General features: G+C 51.1%; 2 protein-coding genes across 2 annotated transcripts; one reads left to right on the top strand and one right to left on the bottom strand.

Moving 5' to 3' along the window:
- The first annotated feature begins 495 nt into the window (after positions 1-495).
- Positions 496-1,422, top strand: LOC141917127 (olfactory receptor 14A16-like). Its single transcript, XM_074810219.1, has one exon. The coding sequence runs from the start codon at positions 496-498 to the stop codon at positions 1,420-1,422; it is 927 nt and encodes a 308-aa protein (XP_074666320.1).
- Positions 1,423-25,101: 23,679 nt separating this feature from the next.
- On the bottom strand, positions 25,102-26,106 carry LOC141917106 (olfactory receptor 14A16-like). Its single transcript, XM_074810198.1, has one exon. It carries the CDS (start codon positions 26,074-26,076, stop codon positions 25,102-25,104), a length of 975 nt encoding a protein of 324 aa, XP_074666299.1. The 5' UTR covers positions 26,077-26,106.
- Positions 26,107-27,405: the final 1,299 nt, after the last annotated feature.

Genomic DNA, 27,405 nt, shown 5'->3' with positions numbered 1-27,405 from the left:
ACTTGCTCTGTTCTCCCTGGCTACAGCAGAAATCCTGAGGGATTCTGACATCCAAGAACACTCCCCAAGTGAAATGGGGGGGGCTTCAAAAAGCCCAAAGCTCTCTAACAGCTTTCTGCCATCCTCGTTCCTTAGCACTGGGTGTGCAGATGCTGACAGGCCCTTTTGCATTACAAACACTCACATATAACAAAGTCTAACACCAGCTCTGGCTCCTGATCCCAGCATTTACACAAACCCACTGCTGCAGAGCAGGGCTGACTCGTGGGCAGCCTGCAGGCAGAGGCCCTGCTCTTCATGGTGATTTAATCCAGCACCAACTGGAGTTCCAGGAACAGAACTGAAGAAAATTTTCCTAGAAAAGGAAAAATGGGAGTGTGGGTGCAGTAGGGAGAGGGGTGTTGTGAAATGACATTGATTTCCCTCAGAAAAGTTTCTAATGAATTGTCACTGTTATTTCCTCTTCTGATAGTCCCCCATGTCCAGTGGCAGCAGATGTCCAACAGCAGCTCCATCACTGAGTTCCTCCTCCTGGCATTTGCAGACACATGGGAGCTGCAGCTCTTGCACTTCTGGCTCTTCCTGGGCGTCTACCTGGCTGCCCTCCTGGGCAACGGCCTCATCATCACCGCCATCGCCTGTGACCACCACCTGCACACCCCCATGTACTTCTTCCTCCTCAACCTCTCCCTCCTCGACCTGGGCTCCATCTCCACCACTCTCCCCAAAGCCATGGACAATTCCCTCTGGGACAACAGGGACATCTCCTACTCAGGATGTGCTGCCCAGGCCTTTCTCTTTCTCTTCTTAGTCATAGCAGAGTTTAATCTCCTCACTGTCATGTCCTACGACCGCTACGTTGCCATCTGCAAACCCCTGCACTACGGGACCCTCCTGGGCAGCAGAGCTTGTGTCCACATGGCAGCAGCTGCCTGGGGCACTGGGTTCCTCTGGGCTGTGCTGCACACGGCCAACACATTTTCATTACCTCTCTGCAAGGGCAATGCTGTGGACCAGTTCTTCTGTGAAATCCCCCAGATTCTCAAGCTCTCCTGCTCAGACTACTATCTCAGGGAGTTTGGGCTTATCATGGTTGGTGTCTCTTTAGAATTTGGGTGTTTTGTTTTCATTGTGGTGTCCTATGTGCAGATCTTCAGGGCCGTGCTGAGGATCCCCTCTGAGCAGGGACGGCACAAAGCCTTTTCCACGTGCCTCCCTCACGTGGCCGTGGTCTCCCTCTTTATCAACACGGGCATGGTTGTTTACCTGAAACCCCCATCCATCTCGCATTCATCCCTGGACCTGGTGCTGTCATTTCTGTACTCTGTGGTGCCTCCAGCAGTGAACCCCCTCATCTACAGCATGAGGAACCAGGAGATCAAGGATGCCCTGAGGAAACTATATGAATACATATTATTATAGTATTAATAAGGTGTCCATCCTCATATAAATCCCAGGTATTTTGTAAAATCCAATTTATCTTTTGTTCGTCTTTTTCTTTAGATTGCATTTGTTTGTTAAACTATGTTTATGGTCATCAAGTATTATTCACACAACATCTTCTTAGGTTTAGAAAGAATTTTTTCTGAATTTGCCTCTCCTCCATTCTCTTAGATCTCCTCTGGAGCTGGCATCTAGCCCCAGCAGGCAGAAGGGATTCAGGAGCCAAGGGCCCAGCTGCCCCATAGAGGAGCAGACCAGTGCCCTCAGGGCTGCCCCTCACTGTCTGGGCAGGCACTGCCTCTCTGCTGCCTGTGAGGTGGGGCTGTTGCTTCCCTGGAGCCATGGCCAACGTGAGCGACAGGACGTGGCCTTTTCAGCGCTGGGCTCTCCTTTGTTCCACATTATCCTGCTGTGGCCTTGCATTTGTGTCACCACCAACCTCTTGTGTAGCTTCTGACAGTCCCCTTGTGTCCAGTGACACCCCTGTGACTGCAGGCAGGATCAGGCCAGGGGAACCAAGGTGTCAGAGCTGGCCTCCATGCCAGCACCACCATCACCAAAGGGGTTCCTCAGGGCAGGGCCAGAAGGCTGGACGACTCTCCCAAAGCTGGTATCGGGAATACATTCAAGAAACTGCTCCGTCAAAAAGACATTTGCTCGTTTGAGGTTCTGGATGGTTTCAAGGGACAAGCGCAGAGACCTAGTGGGATCTGTTTAGGGGCCAAGGGCTGGAACAAGACCTCCCTTCTTGGTTGTACATGTGACAGAATCGCAGAATCACAGAAGCATCTAGGTTGGAAAAGACCTTGAAGATCATCTAGTCCAACCATGAAACTCACCCTGACCGTTCCCAGCTCCACCAGATCCCTCAGCACTGGGTCAACCCGACTCTTCAACCCCTCCAGGGATGGGGACTCTCCCCCTGCCCTGGGCAGCCCATTCCAACGCCCAACAACCCCTTCTACAAAGAAATACTTCTTAAGAGCCAGTCTGACCCTGCCCTGGCGCAGCTTGAGGCCATTCCCTCTTGTCCTGGCACTGGTTCCTTGGCTCAAGAGACTCATCCCCCCTCTCTGCACCCTCCTTTCAGGGAGTTGCAGAGGGCCATGAGGTCTCCCCTCAGCCTCCTCTTCTCCAGACTAAACAACCCCAGTTCCCTCAGCCGCTCCCCATCAGACCTGTGCTCCAGACCCTGCACCAGCTTCGTTGCCCTTCTCTGGACACACTTGAGTCATTCAATGTCCTTTTTGGAGTGAGGGGCCCAAAACTGAACCCAGTCAGCGAGGGGCAGCCTCACCAGTGTCGAGTCCAGGGGTAAGATCACTTCCCTGTCCCTGCTGGCCACATTATTGCTGATACAAGCCAGGATACCATTGGCCTTCTTGGTCACCTGGGCACACTGCTGGCTCATGTTCAGCCGGCTGTCAATCAACACCCCCAGGTCCCTCTCTGACTGGCAGCTCTCCAGCCACTCCTCCCCAAACCTGTAGCGCTGCTGGGGGTTGTTGTGGCCCAAGTGCAGCACCCGGCATTTGGTCTTATTGAAACTCATACAGTTGGCCTCAGCCCATCGCTCCACCCTGTCTTCACAACACTTGTGCTCGAAGCAATCATAACAGTCTCTAACATACAGCGCCACCCCACCACCTCTCCTTCCTTGTCTATGCCTCCTATAGAGCTTGTAGCCATCAACTGGTACACTCCAGTCATGAGAATCACCCCACCATGTTTCTGCCCATTTTTCAAGGCCCTGTCCAGCCCTGTCCTTGGCCCTTGCTCCATCCAGGGAAGATGGAAAGGGCCTCAGCAGCAGTGAATCCCCTCTGGCTGACTCTGCTTCCTACCCCACCAGCATGGCCAGTGGAGGGTGACCCCATGGCTCCAGGACACCACAGTCTCCTTGATCTGCAGAGCAGCACCGCTGGCTTGGGGCCCTGCAGGAGCACAGAAGAAAGCCAGGACCAGCCAGCTAGGCCAGCTCAGACATGTGAATCTGGGGAAAGGGATGTCCATGGAGAAGATTAAGGCAGCAATTCTATGCCTGCAGGGAAGAAGCACGAGAAAGAGAAACCTCTTCCTGCAGGCACCCACTCAGGGCAGAATGCTGTGTTGCTGGACCTGACATTTTGTGCTGGCATAGGAGGAGGGTTTCAGTGTCTGTTGCGGTGTCTGTCCACTCTGGCTTGCACAGGCTCCTCTTGCAGTCGACAGTGGGTCTTCAACCTCCTCAACTGTAATTCATCCTTACAGAACTTCTAAATCACTTGCTTTCTTTGTTGTCTGGGTCTCCAAGCATCTGCTCAGCCCTCACACAGCCTGGGTATTGGCTCACTCCTGGGCACTTTTTTCCAGGTGAGCCCCCTCCAAGTTGCAGTCCCAGCTGTGGTTCTGAGGGGAGATGCTGCTTGGTGTCAGGTCTGCTCCAGAGCAGACAGGGCTGAGCAGGGTGTCCATGAGCGGGGCCTGCCATCCCGCCTGCTGCAAATGGTCGGGGGGCTGGAACAGAGGTGTCCTCAGAGCCAGCACCCAGACAGGGACCTTTCCCCTGCCTCACCCCTCCCTTTTTGGACGCAGACAGGTGATGACTGACGAGGGCTGCACTCTGATACTCATGAACAAGGCAGAACTGGATGAGGATGTGAATGCTGAGGGCAGCCGTGGCTGCAGTGACCATGGCAGAGGAAAAAGACAAACAGCCGAATGACAGCCTTGGCCTGCAGCACAGCTCATTTCACATGGTTCAGCATCTGCTTGGCAGGATCCTGGAGAGCCAAGAACCATGGAGCCCTCTTGGAACTTTGGGGACAACAACATCAAAGCCCAGAAAGACCTCAGTGTGATGTTCTGTGAGGTAAACAGGCCCTAGCTGGAGGCTGGTGAGGATGGACAGAGATCTTCTAGCTGAAGTGTTCACACACCAGAAGGCATTGCACAGGGGTGGGAGAGGGAACAGGTTGTCCAGGAGGTAGATGCAGACATGGCCTTGGGGTACAGGGGTGGAGGCAGGACAGTGAAAGCTCAGATGGGGCTGAAATCAGATAAAGGCTGAGGAACTCATTGTTTTCCCTTCCTCTTCTCCTGGTAAGATCTGCCCCCAGACCTCCCTGTTCCTTGAGTCTCTGACCAACATCTCTGCAGGCAGGGCTACAGCCATGGCAGAGGAGGGTGTGCCTGGGGAGCACTTGCACCACTTGGACACACACAGGTGCACGGGACCAGAGGGGATGTGCCCAAGGGTGCTGGGAGAGCTGCCTGGGGTCATTGCAAGGCTGCTCCTGGTCATCTTTGAAATGTCAGGGCAAACAGGGTGGGAAATGGCAGACATTGCACCCATTTTCAAGCAGGGCAAGAAGGAGCATCCATGGAACTAAAGGCTGGTCAGTCACATCTCAGTCCACGGGAAGGTGATGGAGCAAATTCCTTTCAGTAATTCCTTTGCCCACATCCATCAGCTGTTGCTCTCTGAGATGCCCTGGGGTAGCTGAAGTACCCGCAGGGTGCTTGGAAGGGTGGCACAGGACCTATGGGAACCCTTCTGGAGCATTTCCTGGTCACCAGGAAAAGGATCTCCAGACACCTCAGTGGAGACAACTCCTTTGTCTCTATTGACTGGGAGGGGAAGTCTAGACAACTTGATTTGACATAGATATCTGCATGGAGGTGTCTGATGTTGGGGGAGAGCAGTGTCTTCCCTTTCTTCACCTACAAAGGAGTCACTCTTCATTTACCCTGGAGGGAATAAAAAGGGAGTGTTCATGGATGATGCAGAGACCCCTTTGAGCAGACACTGTAACACAGATGTGTTGAGACAAGTGCAAATCTGGCCACCCAAACCCAGGGGGTTTCGCTGCAGGTGGTCACCCAGCTTCCCCGTATCAGGTGAGGGAGCCTGCCACCTTAGTGGTGACTCTCTTTGTGCGAGGGGTGAGGAGTGGCAAGGATGCTGCTGGGTGGGGAGAGGCTTTATTGTGCTGGGATCTCTTCAAGACATAGAAATATCTGTCTTTTATGCTGCAGGTCTGAGTATGATAGTAATGTTTAGAAAATGTTAATAAAAATGAAACAATTAAGAGATAAGGGAAGATGAATACCCAAAACATCTTGAACACAGTTTCCAGCTTTTTTACGTTCTTTGTGCTCATTTCCTCCTAGTTTAGTTTTGACTTGTTTTGATATACCAGTCTTTGGGGGATTTCATGAACATTTTTTTAATTACGATTTTAAAGACAAAAATATTTCCAGAACCAGGGTCAGGAGTAGCTACAGGGACACAGATGCCCTAAATCACAGGGAAAGAGATGCCTGGTGGCAGTGCAGGTGTCCTGGGCCCCTCTGCCCAGCCTCTACCAGCAGCTCCCGAGGGGCTCTGGTCTCCTGCAGGAGACCTCCTGGCCTGTGTGACAGCGGCCAGTCCCAGGCAAATAGGTCAGATACACCGGGGCGTCTGCAAGGGGCACTCGATGTCCATGGTCAGACAGCTGAGCTCTGCCTGGAAAGGGGAAGAACTGCCTGAGACTTTTAAAAAACACCTGAGCAAATTTTGTCAGCTGAGATGACTGAAAACTTTGAATAAAGTGATGATGTTTTTCCACCATGACCACAGGGGAATTTCTAGGAAGTGTATGAACTGAAACTGAAGCTCTGAGCTTCAGGGAGTCAGAAGCCTGCCCTTGTCTCTCAGCAGTCTAATTCCCTCTTCAGCCACCTCCTTCACTGTGCTCATATCTCTCATTTCCCATCGATCTGTCTGAAACATTGCTAGTGAGGTTCTCCCCTGGGGATGGTGAACCTCAGTGGAGGCAGCTTCCCCTTAGCACACAGCTGAGCAGTGGCGGTTGTTGCTTGTTAAACTCTCACATGTTTTCCTTCTGTTTGTTTGCAATGAGGAGAAATTCTGCTGTGCCCGCGTGCAGCCAGGTCTCTGAGGGAAGCCAGTGGGAGCTGGTGCAGAGGAGCTGTAACCTCCAGCTGCAGCTGGGCTGGAGAAGTCTGATGTCAGAAGTGCTGCAAGTGCCAGGGGGCCGATGGGAGAAATGGCCTGGCTGGGGAGGTGAGGAATCAAGTTGTCCATGGAGTGTCTGACGTCCAGGAGGAGCTGGTCCTACCCCTCCTGACAGCAGGAAGAGACCCCCTGCATCAACATCAATTAGAGAATGCTGCCATCACTTCTTCTGTTAAATGAAAAACTAAACAAGACACTTAAAAACTCTTCAGTATTAAATGAGCATTGAAATCTTCCCCTTTACGTGCACTCCAGAGACCTCTCTATTTAACAACGCAAGACTTGAAGACTAAAGAATATAATTGGAAGAGACATGGCTTTTTGCATTTTCATGAGCCCCATGGTGTCTTTGGTGCTGAGACCATGAGCCTCAGACACTGAGAGGAGCCTGAACCAATGGCTGAAGAAGTCAAGGTCAGAAGCAACACCTACAGTTCCCAGGAGTGTTACTGGGTCCCACTGAGGGCCATCCCCAACAAAGCCTCCCCAGGGGCTGGTTAGAACAGGAAGGTGAAGGCAGGAATGAGAGGTAGCAAACCCAATGTAAAGGTGGTTCTGATGCTCAGTCTGCCTTCATGTGTTGAAGCCAAAGGGCCAAAGCCTGACCCGCAGCCCCTGGGAAGGGAGATCCTGTCCCTCCCACACTGCCCAGGGCTCTTCCTGGGGCAGTGTCATGTGGCAATGTGCGGTGCCAAGGGCAGGACTAGGGTATGGCACTGATGGGTCTGTCCTGGGTGGGGCAAAGAGGCCATGAGCTCCTGGTGCATTAAGGTTTAAGCTTGTCCTGGTAGGCCTTAGCTTCAGAGGCAATAACTATAGGCAAAGGGGGAAAGACCTTGACCCTGTCGGGGTCTCTCAGCTATGCCAGAGCCTTCAGCTGTCTCTATCACAGGCTGTGCTCAGTGTCCCACACCTGCAGCTCTTTCCCTGCAGGCTCTCAACATCATCCTTTCTTCTCCATCTTGCTCTCACCTCAGCATTTCACTACCCTTCCTGATATGGAATAGAAAATAATAGACTATTTGACTTGGAAGGGACCTACAACAAGCGTCTAGTCCATCTACCTGACCAGTTTGGGACTGACCAAGTTAAAGCTGTTATTAAGGGCATTGTCCAAATTCCTCTCAAACACTGACCAGCTAGGGGTAGTGTCCACCTCTCTAGGAAGCCTGTTCCAGTGATTGTCCACCTTCTTGGTAAAACAAATGCTTCCTCATGTCCAGTCTAAACCTCCCCTGCCGCAGCTGTGAACTGTTCCCACACGTCCTATCACTGGAGCCCAGGGAGAAGAGAGCAGCACCTCCCACTCCATTTCCCCTCGTCAGGAAGCTGCAGAGAACGACGGGGTTGAACGTCAAATTCCTCAAAACTAGACAAACCCAGAGTCCTCGGCTGTTCCCCATGTGACATTCCTTGCAGCCCTGTCACCAGCTTTGCTACCCTCCTCTGGGTGCATTCAAGAACCTTCACATCCTTCTTCAGTTGTGGGGCCCAGCACTGCACACAGTACTCGAGGTGAGGCCGCACCAACACTAAATATCTCTCCATCCTCCCTGGCTCTTCCTTGAAACACAAAGCTATGGGATGGTCCAGACTCCCTCTGGGTGACTTGTTGCTCCACAACACTGCCCTTGGGGTGATAATTCTCTGACTTCTTCACCATTCTCAGCCTACCAAGATTATTTTCATTCCGTTATGTCTTTCTCATGTTGTTTTCCACCACAAAGAAAAGTTCCATCACCTCTGAAACCACCCTTCAAGCACTCTCAGGCTAATGCTTTACTACCTGGAACCTCCCTGCCATTGGCCCAAAGATGTCCATGTCCCTCCGCCTCTACACACAGGTCACGTGCTTGAGGCCCCATACCCCATCTTTGCAGACGTCCCCTTAGCACTCTCCACCTCCTCCCAACTCCTACAAAATAGGAGCTGCACAGAGGGACACATCTGTGTGTGGAGCCACACCAGTGCTGAGTTGAAGGGGAAGCCAACTCAGGTTTTCTGGGTTGCCACATTCTTCCTAATGCAACCTCCTGGGCAGCTGGCCTTGTTCCTGGGGAGCATGCACCACCGGCTCGTGTGCCGTCCCTCCTAGTACCCAGGCCCTTCCCTTAGGGTCACTGCTCAGCTGAGCAAGTCCTCGCTGGCCCTGATGCACGGCGTTATTCTTCCTCCCAGTTCAGGACTGGCCACGTTTCCTTGGAAACATCAAGAGGTTTCTGTTGTACAAATCCCTGAGTTTCTCAAGGTCCCCCTGGACTAGAAGCTCCACTTGTTCAGCTGTTAATGTCTGTGTGCTGATGGCTCACCCTGACTGAGGTGTGTCTCACACAGTAACAGCAGAAGGACTCTCAGGGTACTGCAGGAAATAAAAGGAGGTACTAGATCAATTTCTGGCCCAGAGAAGACTTACTGCGACAGCCATCTCTAAAACACCAAAGGAGGGTTCAAAGCAAGGAAACTCATATCCAATAGAGTAAGGGCAAATAAGGGTTGATGTGCTCAGCCGTGTTAGTGGCCTATATGTATACAAAAACAGAATATTAGACAATATGGATCCCTCCAGGAGCTGGTCTTAGACCCTCCATTTACCCAGGAGCTGCCCTCTCCTGACTCAGACACTAAAGGAAGTATACAAAAAGTGAAAGCAACAGTACATAACCTGACACAAATAACCAAACATTGTCCAAGCATGCAGGGATGAGGTTAGAGAAGCTAAAGCCCAAATGGAATTGAATCTGGCGAGGAATGTCAATGACAACAAGAAGGTCTTCATGAAATACAAAAGTGTGACAAAAGGAAAATGATGGAAAATGTGGGCCCATGGCTCAATGAGACAGGGGACCTGCTTACTCACACATGGAAAAGGTTGAGTTACTGAATGCCTCCTTTGCCTCGGTCTTTAGTAGCAAGATTGGCCTTGAGGAATCCCAGGACCCTGAGAGCAGGGGAAAATACAAGAGCAAGGAAGATGTAAAGTTGATGGAACACTGGCCTGATGGGTCAAGGAACACTGACGTGATGGTGAAGCGGCCAAACTGGCCATGGACTGGTGATACAGAAGTCCTTGGGTCCTGATGGGATGCAGCAATGAGTGCAGAGGGAGCTGGCAGATGTCATTTCAAGGAAAACCTCGATGATCTCTGATTATGCATTGTGACTGGGAGAACAGCCTGGAGACTAGAGGAAAGCAAATGTCTTAAGACTGCTGTCTTAAAAAAGGGCAAGAAGGAGGAATGAAGGACCAAAAGGCCAGTCTGCCTCCCCTTGACTGCTGAGAAGGTGATGGCATTTTAAAGAGAAGAAAATCATCAGGAGTAGTCAGCACGACTACATGCTTACCAACTTGATAAACTTCTCCCATGAAGTGGTGGTCTGGTAGATGAAGGGAAAGCAGTGGATATTGTCTGCCTGGACTTCAGGAAGGCTTTCAACACTCTCTGCCACAGGAACCTCACCGAGAACCTGTCAATGTATGGTCAGGATGAGCAGACTGGGTGGTGGGTGGAAAAGGGGCTGAATGGCAGGACCCAGAGGGTGGTGATCAGCAGGGCAAAGTCAAGCTGGAGGCCAGCAGAGAGTGGTGTGCCCCAGGAATCCATACTGGGTGCAGTCCTGTTTAACATTTTCCTTAATGAGGTGGAAGATGGGGCAGAGGATGGATTGATACACCAGAGCATTGTGCTGCCATCCAGAGGGACCTCGACGGGCTGGAGAAATGGGACAAGAGGAACCTCATGAAGCTCAGCAAGGGGAAGCGCAAAGTCCTGCCCCTGGGGAAGAACAGCCCCGTGCACCAGTATATGCTGGGGGCAGCCAAATGGAAAGCAGCTTGGTCGGAAAGGCCCTGGGGGTCCTGGTGGACACCAGGTTGAACCGAAGCCAGTAATGTGTCCTTGGGGCAAATAGGGTGAATGGCATCCTCGGCTGCAGTGGACTAAACATTGCCAGCAGACACAGAGAGGTGATTGGTCCCTTTATGCAACACTGGTGAGGCCACACCTGGAGTCTTGAGTCCAGTGTTGGGCTTACCAGTACAAGAGAGACATGGACATACACAAGGGTGAGGAAGGGACTGGAGCACTTCACATGTGAGGAAAGGCTGAGAGAGCTGGGACTGTTTAGGCCAGAGAAGAGAAGGCTCAGGGGGGACTTTCTTATAGTCTAGAAACCCCTGAGGGGAGGGTGCACAGAGGTGGAGCCAGGCTCTTTTCAGTGGTGCTCAGTGACAGGACCAGAGGCAGTGGGCACACGAGGGAACACAGGGGATTCTCTGGGAACATCAGCAAATGCTTTTTCACTGTGGCCAAGCACTGGCACAGGTTACCCAGGGGAGTTCTGGGCTCTGCATCCTGGTTGAGCAGGGTGTTTGAGTCAGATGATCTCCAGAGGTCCCATTCCAACCTCAACCAGTCCGTGATTCTGTGATTTTTTACACCCTCCCTTCAAATATTTGTACACAGTGATGAGATCCCCCTTGAGTCTTGTTGTCTCCAGGCTGAACAGTCCCAGCTCTCTCAGGGAACTAGAGAGATGCTCAAATCACTTAATAATCTTCACTGGCCCTAAGATGGACTTCCTGCAGGAAGTCCATGTCTTTCCCATACTGGGGAGCCCTGCACTGGCCCCAGTACTCCAGAAGTGGTCTCACCAGTGCTGAGTGGAGGGGCAGGATAACTGCCCCCACCCCCAGCAGCACTCTTCCTAATGCAACACAGGAGGCTGCTGGCCGCCCTTGCCACAAGCATGCATTGCTGGCTCGTGTTCAGCTTGTTGTTCACTTGGACCACAAGGTCCTTCCTCACAAAGCTGCTTCCCAGTCACTCAGAAACCAGCATGTTCTGGTTCATGAGTTTATTTCTCCCCAGGGGAAGGACTTTGCATTTCTCTTTGTTGACCTCTGTGAGGTTCCTCTCAGCCCAGTTCACCAGCCTGTCCAGGTCCTTCTCAATGGCAGTGACACTACCTGGTGCATTCACAACTCCTCCCTAATGTTGTGTCATCCTCAAGCTTCTGGAGGGTGCACTCAGTCCCATCATCTAGGTCACAGAATGAACAAGTTAAACACTCTTCATTGCTTCCTGGGGCACACCACTAGCAACTGGCCTCTAGATGGACTTTGTGCCCATGACCACAGCCCTCTGGGTTCAGCCACTGAGCCAGTTCTAAATGCGCGTCCTTTCCACTTATCTAGCCCAAACTTTGTCAGGAGGAGGCTATAGCAGAAGGTCTGACTGGATCCCCTGGATTCTCCTTCTCACCTTTCTTGGACATGGGTCTGACACTTCTTTCTTCCACACCTCCGGAATCTCTTCTGATCCCCAAGATCTTTAAATAACCAGTAATGGCACTGCAATGAAATCAGCTAGTTTCCTCAGCCCTCATGGGTGAATCCTGTCAGGCCCCTATTGAAGGGAAGTTGCTACAAGAAATTGCTAATGTACAGGGACCTGTAAAGTAGGACACTTAGTTTTAACGTTAACCATCAATTGTGTTTTACTAGCTTTTATTTTTCCCGTACTTTACTGCAATGTATGTAATTTCATTTATAGTTTTTCCTAACTACCCTCTGTAGTCATTACCCACTTGTAAGATGTTTTGAAACCTTTACCTCCTTGCCTAGTAAAGATAAGACAGACCTTGGACAGTCTGAAAAACTCCCTGAGTACATCCCTAATAGCAGGAACCTAAAGAAAACAAGTGTCTAAGAAGACGTCAGTGTCAAGATAAGCGACTGGAAGCTGGTCTGAACTGACCTCCTTAGAACAAACAGGAGCTGACGGACGGATGAGGTCACTCTATGACCATGTATGGACACGAGAAACCTAAGGTTCACTAACGGACAGTGTGAGTAAGACTGTATGGACCCCTAAAGAGGGGAGGAGACCCTCACTCTATGTTTACTACGCATGCTCAAGACTATGTAGATGAATTCTAAGAACCCATTAGCATCAGACTGCCTTTTCTAAGAAATCTGATGCGTATGTGTGCTTTTTGTGTATATTAGTCAGTGTTTTGTTAGTAAGTGCGGCACTTGTGGTGGAGCGATCCCCAGTGCTGCCCAGCGCTGCGAAAAAAGAATCCCTGCTGAACAGTTATACTGAGTTCTGACTGTGGAGTGAAGCTCTTTGTTTCCACACTGTAGGACAGCTTGTGGGGGAGACAGCCATGTCCTCTAAGAAGCAATGTCTCTGTGCATAATTTTTATTAATTCTTCAATTCTTGCAAGTAGAGACATTTCCAGAGTGTAACCTAAAAAAGAATGATTTACATATTAAAGAATGATAAAATGTTTTGGTTGCTATTTTCTTCAGTGTTCACCTTCCAGATCAAGAAATACCTGCATTCTCCAATTGATACTGACCCTGTGTGTGCCCTGACGGAGTCTGAAAAATCATGTAAGAAAAGCAAGCTCAGTGAGGTCACACAATCTATGGCCAGCCAGGTCACTATGTCCCCACCACTGAGGTCTCTCTTCTCAGCCCCCTGGGCTTTTCCAGATTCAGTCTTTCTGTCTGTAGCTGAAGGTTGCAGCTCATTTGCACCAATTCCCACCTGCTCCATTTGGAGAACTGGCTGCACACACACTCACAGGAAGTTGTTTCTTAATTGCCAACAAAGAATAGCAAAAGAAACTTAGTTCAACAGCAAAAAAAAAAAAAAAAAAAAAAAAAAAAAAGAAGTCTTTTCGCCTCCCCTTTCCACAGTGGGTGACTGTATGGGGTGTATGTGACAAGGGGTTGGTAGCTGGAGGGGCTGCAAGGGTGGCTCTGTGGGATGAGGCCAGGGGTTGCCCTGTGCCAGACAGATCTGTTTCCAGCTCCACAATGGTCTCAAGGCAGGACACAGATCAGCCCATCAGCAAAACTGGTCGTGCCTCTGTGAAACATTCAAGAAAGGGCAGAAAACACCAGATCAGTAGAGGTGGAAGGAATAAACACATTGAGAAACTATGGAGGGAACAGCAAGGTTAGAGAAAGAGGAGGAGGCTCTCCATGGTGGAGCAGATCTTCCCTGCAGCCCATGGAGGATTAGTGCCAGAGCAGAGAAAAACTGTGGGAAGGAAGGAGAAGCAGAGAAAAACTGTTATGTACTGGTTGTGACCCCCAATCCCAAATGCCCCTGCACTGCTCGGGATGGGGGAGAGGAGCCTGGAGTGAAGAAGTGAAGCTGAGTGAAAAAGGAAATGTGTTTTAAAGTTTTTCCTTTTTCCCTTATGACCTGAATTCATGACTATATATCTGTTTTACTTAAAAATAAATTGAGTTAATTTCCCCTAAGTCAAGTTTTGCCCACAATGCGAACTGGGAAGTGATCTCCCTGTCCTTGTCCCCACCCAGCAGCTTTCTCATTCCCATTCTTCCTATTTTCTCCCCCATCCCACTGGGGTGGGAGAGGCAGTGAGCCAGCAGCTGGGTGGCAGTTTGGTCATTAGCCACGGTTAACCCACCACAGCAATGAGATGCCTCGGCTGGTGGATGAGGGCAGAGCAGGGAAGGTGTTTCACCTCCATATTAACAATTCTTTTCACGCTGCATCCCGTCACACCCTGATAGGCGTGAGTGAGGTGGACTGGAAACAGGGTGAATGGCTGGATCCAGAAGGCCATGGCCAAGAGCACAAAGTCCCCTTGGGAGCAGGGCACCAGTGGTGAAGCCCAGGGGCCAATGCTGACTCCAGTCCTGTTTAACAGGTGGGTTTGCAGATGGGAATGGGAAGGGATGGGATGCAGATGGGAAGCTTGAGGGAGCTCGTGACTTCAGGGTGTGACTCTCTGTGAGTGAATATGGACAGTCTGGGGCAGGGGGTGCTTTGGGGGTTCTTGGGGTCTCTGCTTGACAAAAAATATATTTTCTTCTGCTCTAAGCCCTTCCCCACTGTGGAAAGTGGCCTTTGGAGGAGGTAAGGTGGACTTAATATACAGCAGAGGAGTGTATTTTATTTTTGATTGAACCATACCTCCTTTCATTTAGCTTTCTGGCAATTAAATATCCTCTGTGTCCATGTGCAACTTGATTTCCAAGTACAGCAGGTGGAGTTGGTGTCAATCGGCTGAAAGCTGCAGCTACAGCCTGTTGTAGTGTTTTGCTGATTAAGGAGTGAAAAGAGTGAAAAGAGTATGCATATTTTACTAGTGAGAACTAAATAATGTAACAGAGTAATACAGACAATATGCAGTAAGAAAAGGCAGAATAGTGCACCTAAAGCAACAAATAGGAAAATACAGGGTAATGCATCAAATCATTACTACATGAGAGAGAGAATAGTGATTAAACAAGATACATCAGCACTTGCACCCGTTACCATCATCCAGATCCGCAGCTGGGGAGCCCCAGTTACAGCGAGGATTTGTTGAGCCTGTCCCGGCAAGTGGGAAATCCTACGCGGTGCGTCTACCCGTAGGTGAGGCTTCGACAGTCGCTGTAAGCGGGTCCAGCCTTATATACCCCAAAATCAGCAAGCCAGAATAGCTGGCACCTTTGTTTTGAGCGGAAAATTTCTGGTTTCATTCTCCTGTTGGATTCCACCCAAAGCCTGGCCAGGGCTCAGGGGGGGAGACCAAGGGAGTTTCTAACAAGGCCAAATACTTGGGTTCTCAGCCTTGAACAAGGCTGGGAAAGGAAAGTTGGATACATTGTCTCAGCATTTCATCCTCACTACTGATTATATTCTGTCTAAGCTGCATCTTTCACTAGTGAGCTTACATACTTTGTTAATGATTACATGCTAAGTTAGCAGCTTCAGCTTGGGGCCTGTTTTTCAGGCTTCAGTATTTCAACACTTTAGCACTTTTTACCTCAGCATAAGTGGGTTGTTGTAACTTAGTACAATACCTATAGAACAATGGTTATCAGTTATAAAATATACAGGATTCATCCATAGGTCAACTCTGGCTTGGGCCTGTTGCCCAAGGCTTAGCACTTCAACAAATTACTCTCACTGTATGACAACCTAAGCATGTCTTTCATTCTTTATATAATTATTTTTTTACACCTGTGATTATGTGTTCTACAAAGAAATTCCATTAGTCTTTCACTCATACATCAGTATCCACCCATCTTGTCAGACCCAGGGACATTGTCTAAAGGAGGAGCCAGGCACTCTGTATCTTTATGCAAAAAAATGCACCCACAGATTCTTCCTCTTGCATCCATCCTTACCAGGGCAGGAATAAACAGGGAACGAAAACACTTTCTGGCTGCACCAGTTCAGTGCTCTTCTGCTGGTCTGGGAAGAGGGGATGGCACCGAGTGGCTGCAGATCCCTCAGGATCTTCTGGAGAGAAGACCAGGGGATATAGGGTGTCCCTGACCTCCTTCTCCTTGTGCCATGGGTGCCTCTCATCTCTGGGGTTGACCCCTCTCTGCCCCCGAGGAGCTGCTGTGCCCTTCAGAGGGACTGAGGCTGTGGGGTGAGTGCCCAGAGCACCCTGCAGTGGGCACTGCCTTGGGACCAGCCCAGACTGGGCTGTCCTGGGGAGAGAGGAGGAGAGAGGTGGGAAGGCTTGGAGGGAGCTGGGCTGGGATGGAAATTACTGGGGACAGAAAACCATCAACATATAACTCACACTGTGTGACCACACAGGTTGAGGACTCACACCAGGGCATTTGTGGTGCAGAGCCAGGGCTTGTGGATCAAAGACATGCAGGTGCAGGAGAGAAGAGGCTGGTCTGCGCCCTTGGTGGCATGGACAGACCACAAAGGTGGCTCAGGGCCTTCATCACCCCCCAGCCTCTCTCATTGGTCATTTCCAGCACTGGCTGCTCACCCCAGGGCTATGGACGAGTCTTTCTGCAAGACCATCTCCATCCTCCTGCTGGTCTCAGTGCCTGGGTGGGGGCAATGGCCAGCCCTGCCCGGCCTCTCTCCTGGCCCAGACCCCAGCAGACCCTGGAACAAGGCTGTCTGCAAAGACCAACATGGGACACGGCTGGGTCTGGGCAGTGGTCAGATGTTGGGGGAGCTTCCAAAGTAGCATGGCCATGGGGAGAAGAGGCAATGAGGACTGTTTTAGGGATTTAGTTGGGGAATCTTTCAAATATCAGATATCAAATGGAGGAGGTGATTGGGAAAAACTAGCACGGATTTACCAAGGGCAAATTGTGTCAATGTAACCTGATCACCTTCTTCTACTAAATAACATCTTCTGTTGATATGGGGAGAGAAGTGGTTGTTTCCCTGGACTTCAGCAAAGCTTTCAACACTGCTTCCTACAGCCTTCTGCTGGAAAAACAGGAAAGATACAGATTGGAGGGGTGCTCTGCGAGATGGGTAGGAAATTGGCTAACAGGCTGCACTCAGAGGGTGGTGGACAATGTTTTTTACTCAGGCTGGAGGCTGCTAAAAATCTTGATCCCCCAGGAAATCATACTGAGCCCCATTCTGTTCAACATCTTCCTAACTTATCTGGAGGACGGGGTTGAAATCACCCTCACAAAGTTTGCTGCAACACCTCACTGGATGGTGAGGTGGACATGTCAGAAGGCAGAGCCATCTTACAGAGAGACCTGGACAGGCTGGAAGAATGGTCCTGCAAGAACAGGATGAAGTTTAACAAAGGGGTTTAGCCTGAAGTTTGGCAAAGTCCTGCCCTTGGGTGGGAATAACCAAAGAGCCCAGCACAGGCCAGGATCTGTGTGGCTGGGAGCAGCCTTGCTGAAAGGGGCCTGTTCCTGGGGGACACCAAGCTGAAGATGAGCCAGCAGTGCAACGCTGCAGCACCAATGGCAAACAGGCTCCTGGGCTGCATCTGCAGGGGCGTTACTGGCAGAGACAGGGACTGGATCATCCCAGTCTGCTCAGCGCTTGTCAGGCTCCACCTGGAGTACTGTGTCTAGTTCTGGTCCCCACTATTAATGAAAGACGTGGACAGACTGGAGATAGTCCAAAGGAGTGAGAACAATCATGCACTGGAAGAAACTCCCCAAGGGATGTGGTGGTGTCCCCATCACTGAAGGTTTTCAAGAAGCAATTGCCCAGGGTTCTAGATAATCTCAAGTAGGCTCCCTTTGTACCAGATGACCTGTCGAGGTCCCTTCCAACCTGGGCTGGTCTATGAGTCTAGGATTCTATGAATATCTCTATCATTTAAAAGTCCTAAACTGACCAGGTCCCAGGAGACTCCCCTGTGCTGCCCCACCATGCCCCAGTATGTCCCATTGGCCTCCAGGTAGGGTAAGACTCCTTCCCCACTGCACTCTAAGCCTCATCATCCAACTTGTATGCTACCCATCTATTTGTCAACCCATCCAGTCTGTAATGGCTTAACTTGGTGTGGTGGTGCAATTCTTACCCCCCCTCCCCCTTTGTTGGGCTGCTTGGTGCTAGGTTCTTTACAGAACAGGTTGTTAGGTGTTGGAATGGGCTGCCCAGGGAGGTGGTGGAGTCCCCATCCCTGGAGGTGTTTAAGAGTAGGGTCGACATAGCGTTAAGGGATATGGTGTAGATGGGAACTGGCAGTGTTAGGTTAACGGTTGGACTAGATGATCTTCAAGGTCCTTTCCAACATAGATGATTCTTTGATTCTGTGATTCTGTGTCCCTCTGTGCAGCTCCTATTTTGTAGGAGTTGGGAGGAGGTGGAGAGTGCTGAGGAGAGGTCTGCAAAGATGGGGTTCAGGGCCGCCAGCACATGACCTGTGTGTAGAGGCAGAGGGACATGGGCATCTTTGGGCCAATGTCATGGAGGTCCCAGGCAGTAAAGGATTAGCCTGACAGTGCTTGATTGGTGGTTTCAGAGGTGATGGAGCTTTTCTTTGTGGTGGAAAACAGCATGAGAAAGACATAAGGGAACTAAGAGAATCTTGGGAGGTTGGGGATGGTCAAGAATTCAGAGAACTGTCACCCCAAGGGCAGTGTTGTGCAGTAACAAGACACAGAGAGGGAGTCTGCACCATCCCATAGCTTTGTGTTTCAAGGAAGAGCCAGGGAGGATGGAGAGATATTCAGTGTTGGTGCGGCCTCACCTTGAGTACTGTGTGCAGTGCTGGGCCTGCAATTTAAGAAGGATGTGAAGGTCCTTGAATGCATCCAGAGGAGGGCAACAAAGCTGGTGACAGGGCTGGAAGGAATGTCACATGGGGAACAGCTAGGACTCTGGTTTGTCTAGCTTTGAGAAGAAGAGGTTGAGGTGCGACCCCATTGCTCTCTGCAGCTTCCTGAGGAGGGGAAATGGTGTGGGAGGTGCTGCTCTCTTCTCCCTGGGATCCAGTGATAGCATGTGTGGGAATGGTTCAAAGCTCTGGCAGGGGAGTTTAGACTGGACATGAGGAAGCATTGGTTTTACCAAGGCGGTGGACAAACACTGGAACAGGCTTCCTAGAGAGGTGGTCGATGACCCAAGCTGGTCAGTGTTTGAGAGGCATTTGGACAATGCCCTTAATAACAGCTTTAACTTGGCCAGCCCTGAACTGGTCAGGTGGTTGGACTAGATGATCGTTGTAGCTCTCTTCCAGCTCAAATAGTCACTTTATTTTTTCTTATTCTATATCAGGAAGAGCAGGTAAATGCTGAGGTGAAAGCAAGGTGGGGAAGAAAGGATGATGTTGAGAGCCTGCAGGGGAAGAACTGCAGGTGTGGGACACTGAGCACAGCCTGTGATAGAGACAGCTGAAGGCTCTGGCATAGCTGAGAGCCCCCAACAGGGCCAAGGTCTTTTCCCCCTTGCCTAGGGTTGTTGCCTCTGCAGTTAAAGCGTACCAGGACAAACCTCAGCCTCATGGCACCAGGAGCTCATGGCCTCTTTGCCCCACCCAGGACAGACCCATCAGTGCCATACCCTAGTCCTGCCCTTGGCACCGCACATTGCCACATGACACTGCCCCAGGAAGAGCCCTGGGCAATGTGGGAGGGACAGGATCTCCCTTCCCAGGGGTTGTGGGTCAGGCTTTGGCCCTTTGGCTTCAACACATGAAGGCAGACTGAGCATCAGAACCACCTTTACATTGGGTTTGCTGCCTCTCATTCCTGCCTTCACCTTCCTGCTCTAACCAGCCCCTGGGGAGGCTTTGTTGGGGATGGCCCTCAGTGGGACCCAGTAACACTCCTGGGAACTGTAGGTGTTGCTTCTGACCTTGACTTCTTCAGCCGTTGGTTTGGGCTCCTCTCAGTGTCTGAGGCTCATGGTCTCAGCACCAAAGACACCATGGGGATCATGAAAATGCAAAAAGCCATGTCCCTTCCAATTATTTTCTTCAGTCTTCAAGTCTTGGGTAGCTTATTGGAGACATCTCTGGAGTCTACATGCTGTGGAAGATTTCTCTGAGCATTTAATACAGAAGTATTTTTTAATTTTAAGTACCCTGTATTACTTTTTAGTTTGCAGCAGAAGTGATGGCAGCATTCTCTAATTGATGTTGATGCAGGGGGTCTCCTCCTGCTGTCAGGAGGGGTAGGACCAGCTCCTCCTGGAGGTCAGACACCCCATGGACAACCTGATTCCTCACCTCCCCAGCCCGGCCATTTCTCCCATCGGCCCCCTGGCACTTGCAGCACTTCTCCTGACATCAGACTTCTCCAGCCCAGCTGCAGCTGGAGGTTACAGCTCCTCTGCACCAGCTCCCACTGGCTTCCCTCAGAGACCTGGCTGCACGCGGGCACAGCAGAATTTCTCCTCATTGCCAACAAACAGAAGGAAAACATGGGAGAGTTTAACAAACAACAACCGCCACTGCTCAGCTGTGTGCTAAGGGGAAGCTGCCTCCACTGAGGTTCACCATCCCCAGGGGAGAACCTCACTAGCAATGTTTCAGACAGATCGATGGGAAATGAGAGATATGAGCACAGTGAAGGAGGTGGCTGAAGAGAGAATTAGACTGCTGACAGACAAGGGCAGGCTTCTGACTCCCTGAAGCTCAGAGCTTCAGTTTCAGTTCATACACTTCCTAGAAATTCCCGTGTGGTCATACTAGAAAAACTTCATCACTTTATTCAAAGTTTTCAGTCATCTCAGCTGACAAAATTTGCTCAGGTGTTTTTTAAAAGTCTCAGGCAGTTCTTCCCCTTTCCAGGCAGAGCTCAGCTGTCTGACCATGGACATCGAGTGCCCCTTGCAGACGCCCCGGTGTATCTGACCTATTTGCCTGGGACTGGCCGCTGTCACACAGGCCAGGAGGTCTCCTGCAGGAGACCAGAGCCCCTCGGGAGCTGCTGGTAGAGGCCGGGCAGAGGGGCCCAGGACACCTGCACTGTCACCGGGCATCTCTTTCCCTGTGACTTAGGGCATCTGTGTCCCTGTAACTACTTCCGACCCTGGTTCTGGAAATAGGAAATATTTTTATATTTAAAACCATAATTAAAAAAATGTTCATGAAATGCTGCAAAGACTGGTATATCAAGACAAGGCAAAGTAAAGTGGAAATAAGACAAAAACATATATAAAAAAGGCTGAAAGTGTATTTTAAAATATATTATTTTTTTATTTCTTCATTTCTTCTTTGTTTCATTTTTATTGACATTTTCTAAACATTCATATCTTACACAGGCCTGCAACATAAAAGACAGATATTTCTATGTCTGGCAGAGATCCCAGCACACTAAAACCCCTCCCCACCCAGCAGCATCCTTGCCACTCCTCACCCCTCACACAAAGACAGTCACCACTAAGGTGGCAGGCTCTCTCCCCTGATACGGGGAAGCTGGGTGACCACCTGCAGCGAAACCCCCTGGGTTTGTGTGGCCAGATTTGCACTTGTCTGAACACATCTGTGTTACAGTGTCTGCTCAAAGGGGTCTCTGCATCATCCATGAACACTCCCTTTTTATTCCCTCCAGGGTAAACGAAGAGTGACTACTTTTTAGGTGAAGAAAGGGAGGAGACTGGTCTCCCCCAACATCAGACACCTCTATGTCAAATGTCTATGTCAAATCAAGTTGTCTAGACTTCCCCTCCCAGTCAATGGAGACAAAGGAGTTGTCTCCACTGAGGTGTCTGGAGATCCTTTTCCTGGTGACCAGGGAATGCTCCAGAAGGGTTCCCATATGTCCCGGGACACCCTTCCAAGCACCCTGTGGGTACTTCAGCTACCCCAGGGCATCTCAGAGAGCAACAGCTGATGGATGTGGGCAAAGGAATTACTCAAATGAATTTGCTCCATGACCTTCTCAGGGACTGAGATGTGACTGACCAGCCTGTAGTTCCTCAGATGCTCCTTCTTGCCCTGCTTGAAAATGGGTGCAATGTCTGCCATTTCCCACCCTGTTTGCCCTGACATTTCAAAGATGACCAGGAGCAGCCTTGCAATGACCCCAGGCAGCTCTCCCAGCACCCTTGGGCACATTCCCTCTGGTCACGTGGACCTGTGTGTGCCCAAGTGTTGCAAGTGCTCCCCAGACACACCTTTCTCTGCCATGGGTGCAGCCCTGCCTGCACAGGTGTTGGTCAAAGACTCAAGGAACAGGGAGGTCTGGGGGCAGATCTTGCCAGGAAAAGACAATAGTAATACAATGAATTCCTCAGCCTTTTCCAGATTTCATCCTCAGTTCAGCTTTGGCTTTCCTGCCTCCACCCCTGTACCCCAAGGCCATGTCTGTATCTGCCTCCTGGACAACCTGTTCCCTCTCCCACCCCTGTGCAATGCCTTCTGGTGTGTGAATGCTTCAGCCAGAAGATCCCTGTCCATCCCCACCAGCCTCCAGCTAAGCCCTGCTCAAATCCCAGAACATCACACTGAGGTGTTACTGGGCTTTGATGTTGTTGTCCCCAAAGATCCAAGAGGGCTCCATGGATCTTGGCTCTCCAGGATCCTGCCAAGCAGATGCTGAACCATGTGAAATGTGCTGTGCTGCAGGCCAAGGCTGTCATTCGGCTGTTTGTCTTTTTCCTCTGCCATGGTCACTGCAGCCACGGCTGCCCTCAGCATTCACATCCTCGTCCAGTTCTGCCTTGTTCATGAGTATCAGAGTGCAGCCCTCGTCAGTCATCACCTGTCTGCGTCCAAAAAGGGAGGGGTGAGGCAGGGGAAAGGTCCCTGTCTGGGTGCTGGCTCTGAGGACACCTCTGTTCCAGCCCCGTGACCATTTGCAGCAGGCAGGATGGCAGGCCCCGCTCATGGACACCCTGCTCAGCCCTGTCTGCTCTGGAGCAGACCTGACACCAAGCAGCATCTCCCCTCAGAACCACCCCTGGGACTGCAACTTGGAGGGGGCTCACCTGGAAAAAAGTGCCCAAGAGTGAGCCAACAGCCAGGCTGTGTGAGGGCTGAGCAGGTGCCTGGAGGCCCAGATAATGAAGGAACCAAGTGATTTAAAAGTTGTATGAGGACTAATTACAGGGGAGGAGCTTCAAGACCCGCCATCAACTGCAAGAAGAGCCTGTACAAGCAAGAGTGGACAGACACACAAACAGCCGTTTTCTAAAACAAGGGGAGACAAATCCCAGGTGGAGTCCACATGGCATGGGAATGCACCAGAAGGAGAAACTCCTTGCTGTCGATGAACACCAGGAATGTATTTCAATCAGAGGTGGCATTCGGCTTCCCTGATTCCCCAAGTCTACCAGTAGGAGCTTCAGGCTCCAGGCCCCGGCCTTTCAGGGTGTTAAAGCTGGATGCAGTGAGGTGCAGAGGTAATGTAGAGCTGTCTGAGGCAGTGCCTCCCAGGCTCCCCTTGCAGTCGGTTCAGTGGAGGAGACGGTCACCTGACTTGTTTTAGCTGGTCACATAAAACAAGACAAGAGATGGTAGGGTAATAAGGCTCAGCGTAGACCTTGGGAGCTCTATGGGAAAACAATCACACAATCATCTAGGTTGGAAGGGACCTAGAAGATCTTCCAGTCAACCATTAACCTAGCACTGACAGTTTCCAACTACACTACATCCCTAAGTGCTATGTCAACCCGCCTATTGAACACCTCCAGGGATGGGGACTCCACCACCTCCCTGGGCAGCCCATTCCAATGCCGAACAACCCATTCTGTAAAGAAATGCCTCCTAATATCCAGTCTAAACCTTCCCTGGTGCAACTTGAGGCCATTCCCTCTTGTCCTATCACTTATCACTTGGTTAAAGAGGCTCATCCCCAGCTTTCTGCAACCTCCTTTCAAAACCCTCTGCTCAAAGCAGGCTCAGGTATATGGTGAGACTTAGTTTCTTAGGGCTTGGTCCATCTGGGTCTTGAAAACCTGTAAGGATGGGAGGCCCCCCCCTGGCTGTGCGGTGCCCCTCAGGCATCCCTTCTCCAGGCTGAAGAAGCCTGTCAGTAGGAGCCCTTTCCCTGAGCAGAGGCCTGGGAGAACTTTTCAGGAAAGACTAAAGCAAAGGCACCGTTGAGTCCCTCATCCCCATCTGTCTCTGCTGCTGTGAAACCCCCTCCCCATTCAGCAGCAACTGGCATGGGCCTTGTTCAGCCTTTTACTGCAAACGCAGTGACTGAAGCTCTTCATTTTGCTCTGGATGTTGCCTGCAGCCCCCCTCAGCTCCAGGGGAGCTTTGGCTTTCCTAAACACATGTCCTCAGCTCAGGTCATATTTCTAAATTCCTCCTTCATAGCCTGTCCTTGCTTCCACCTCCTGATCACTGTGTCATGGCCCCCACCTGTGACCCATCAGTGCACCAGTACAGCCCCACTGCCCAACACATGCCCCCACAGCCCCCTCATCAGACACTGCCCAGGACAGTCGAAAGATTCCACATCTTAATTCCTAAGACAGGCTTCATTGCCCTTTCTCCCCAAGGCCATGCTGCTTTGCAAGCTCCCCCACATCCGACCACTGCCCAGACCAGCATGTCCCATGCTGGGGGGAGACTGAATATGGCTGCCCCTTCCCTCCATCCAGGTACTGAGAACAGCAGGAGGATGGAGATGGTCTCACAGAGAGACTCACCCATAAACTTGGAGTGAGCAGCCAGTGCTGGAAATGACCAATGAGAGAGGCTGGTGAGTGATGAAGGTGCTGGGCCACCTTCCTGGTCTGTCCATGCCACCAAGGGCACAGACAAGCCTCTTCTCTCCTGCACCTGCATGTCTTCAATCCCTTCCACAAGCCCTGGCTCTGCACCACAAATGCCCTGGTGTGAGTCCTCATCCCGGGTGGTCACTCAGTGTGAGATATATGCTGATGGTTTTCATTTCCCGATACTTTCCATCCCAGCTCAGCTCCCTCCAAGCTCTCCCACCTCCCCTGCCCTCTCTTCACGTCTTTCCCCAGCACAGCCCAGTCTGGGCTGGTCCCAAGGCAGTGCCCGCTGCAGTGTGCTCCGGGCACTCACACTACAGCTGCAGCCCCAGAGGGGGCAGGGAGGGGTCAGCCCCAGAGATGGGAGGCACCCATGGCACAAGGACAAGGAGATCAGCGGCACCCTGCATCCCCTGCTCTCCTCTCCAGCAGATCCTGAGGGGTCTGCAGCCTCTCCGTGCCATCGACTCTTCCCAGACCAGCACAAGACCCCTGAGCTGGTGCAGCCAGAAAAGTGTTTTCATTCCCAGTTTATTCCTGACATGGTAAGGTTGAATGTAAGACAAAGAAGTCATGGGTTCGTTTATTTTCCTTAAGTAAAGAGAGTGCCTGGCTCCTGCTTTAGATAATGGCCCTGGGTAATACAAGACAGGTGGATACTGATGTAGGAGGGGAAGAATAATGGAATTTCTTTGTAGACCAGATAATCACAAATGGGAAAAGTAATAAATAATATATAAAGAAGGAAAGACATGCTTGGCTTGTCATGACATACACTGGGAGTCGTTTGCAGAGAAAGTTTGACAGCTTCTGGCTGGTGAAAAACGTCCAACCAGTTTCCTCAGGGCATCCTTGAGTTCCTGATTCCTCATGCTGTAGATGAGGGGGTTCACTGCTGGAGGCACCACTGAGTACAGAACTGCAACCACTAGGTTCAGAGCTGGGGAAGAGACGGAGGGGGGCTTCAAATGGGAAAACATGACAGTGCTGGTAAAGAGGGAGACGACGGTCAAGTGAGGGAGGCACGTGGAAAAGGCTTTGTGCCGTCCCTGCTCAGAGGGGATCCTCAGCACCGCCCTGAAGATCTGCACATAGGACAGCACAATGAAAACAAAACACCCAAAAAGTAAACAGGCACTAACCGTGGTAAGCCGAATTTCCCTGAGGTAGGAGTGTGAGCAGGAGAGCTTGAGGATCTGGGGGATTTCACAGAAGAACTGGTCTAGGGTGTTGCCTTGGCAGAGTGGAAGTGAAAATGTGTTGGCTGTGTGCAGCACAGCAAAGAGAAACCCAGTGCCCCAGGCAGCTGCTGCCATGTGGACACAAGCTCTGCTGCCCAGGAGGGTCCCGTAGTGCAGGGGTTTGCAGATGGCAACGTAGCGGTCGTAGGACATGACGGTGAGAAGGAAATACTCTCCTGAAGCAAAGAAATAGAAGAAAAAGACCTGTGTGGCACATCCCAAGTAGGAGATGTCCCTGTTGTTCCAGAGGGAATTGTCCATGGCTTTGGGGAGAGTGGTGGAGATGGAGCCCAGGTCGAGGAGGGAGAGGTTGAGGAGGAAGAAGTACATGGGGGTGTGCAGGTGGTGGTCACAGGCGATGGCGGTGATGATGAGGCCGTTGCCCAGGAGGGCAGCCAGGTAGATGCCCAGGAAGAGCCAGAATTGCAAGAGCTGCAGCTCCCGTGTGTCTGCAAATGCCAGGAGGAGGAACTCAGTGATGGAGCTGCTGTTGGACATTTGTTCACTCTCAGCATGAGGGCCTGTTGAAAGAAAGGAAGACGTTGACAAGTGAAGGCAGATTTCTCTGTCTCAATCCTATGATATTTGTCAAAATATCTCCTCAAAATTACTTCTTTTTCTTTCCGGGATCTGCATTCAACTCCCTTTTATGAGCTCAGGTTTATGCTTCTGAGTGTGGGCTCTTTCTTTGAACAGGCAGAAAACAATGTCTTTCACAGTGCTCTCAGCCTGAATGTGGGGGAGCCCTGAGGGACAAAACGCTCCCTGTCACCTTGTGCAGAGTGAGGAGAGCTGGTCTGCCCTCAAGTGACCTGTTGGTCATCACGCAGCTGTCCTGTGCTTATTACACCTCTCTCTGCTGGAGGATGATCTCACTAACAGTGTACTCAAAGAAGAAAATAGACTTCCGTGAGCTTGGAAGTGTTGAGTTTCAAAGTCCATTATTTCAAAACCCTCTCTCCATGAGCAGATAGTGATGGCCTGGCTCTGCTACTTGGAGTTCTCCCAGCCGGGAGTTATTTGTCTCCAAGACTCTTCCCTGTTAGTGCTCACAGGTCCCATCCCACCCGCGGTGTGCTCAACTCTGCCCTGCAGACCCCTCCTGGCAGCAGGGCCCTGCCCAGGGACATCTCCCTGTCAGCAGGTCCTAAGGACTAGATCAGATAAGCACTGACATTGCAAGCAAAGGTGGTGCTGGTGCTGTCTGTAGGTAGAGGTGTGGGTGAAGGCACTTTATAAGGCTTCTGGCAGATGTGCTGATCCCTCAGTGAAATGGGTCAGGAGTCTCAATGATATATTCGAACCTGGCAGTGGTGTTCCATTTTCTTTAGAAACCAACTGAGCACAAGGACCCTGAAAAAGTCTTGATCTTTAATGTAGTAACTATCTTGACCATCCTTTTGAAACGTTACCTCTGCCAGTGTCCTGGGGGATTATATGGAGCTGTGAGCAGCCCTGACCCACGCAGCACCCTCTCCACAGCAGAAGGACCCTGCCCTGACGGGGGTCTCTCCTTCCCCACACAGCTTCTCCCCACAGCGCCGTGGGCAGCTCCCCAGGCAGGCTGAGTGCTGACCCTGGCAGGCGGCAGAGTCCCTGCCCCAGCACACAGCCCCTGGGCTGCAGGGACCCTGCTCTCAAGGACAGCCCTGGGCACCCCTGGCTTCACCCGCAACTGCACACCCCTGCAGCCGTCCCCGGGAGAAGGCAGCCGCCATGGCCTGTCCCTCTGACAGTGCAGCAGGGAAGCCCTGCTCTGGAGCACGGCCTCCTCCTCCAGACACCAGGGACATTCCTGGCGGCTGTGCCGGCTTCACCACTTCCCTC

This window comes from Strix aluco, chromosome 34, assembly GCF_031877795.1.
Source record: "Strix aluco isolate bStrAlu1 chromosome 34, bStrAlu1.hap1, whole genome shotgun sequence".
NCBI lineage: Eukaryota > Metazoa > Chordata > Aves > Strigiformes > Strigidae > Strix > Strix aluco.
The sequence above is the reverse complement of the archived record's forward strand: the minus strand, read 5'-3'. Positions and strand labels throughout refer to the sequence as shown.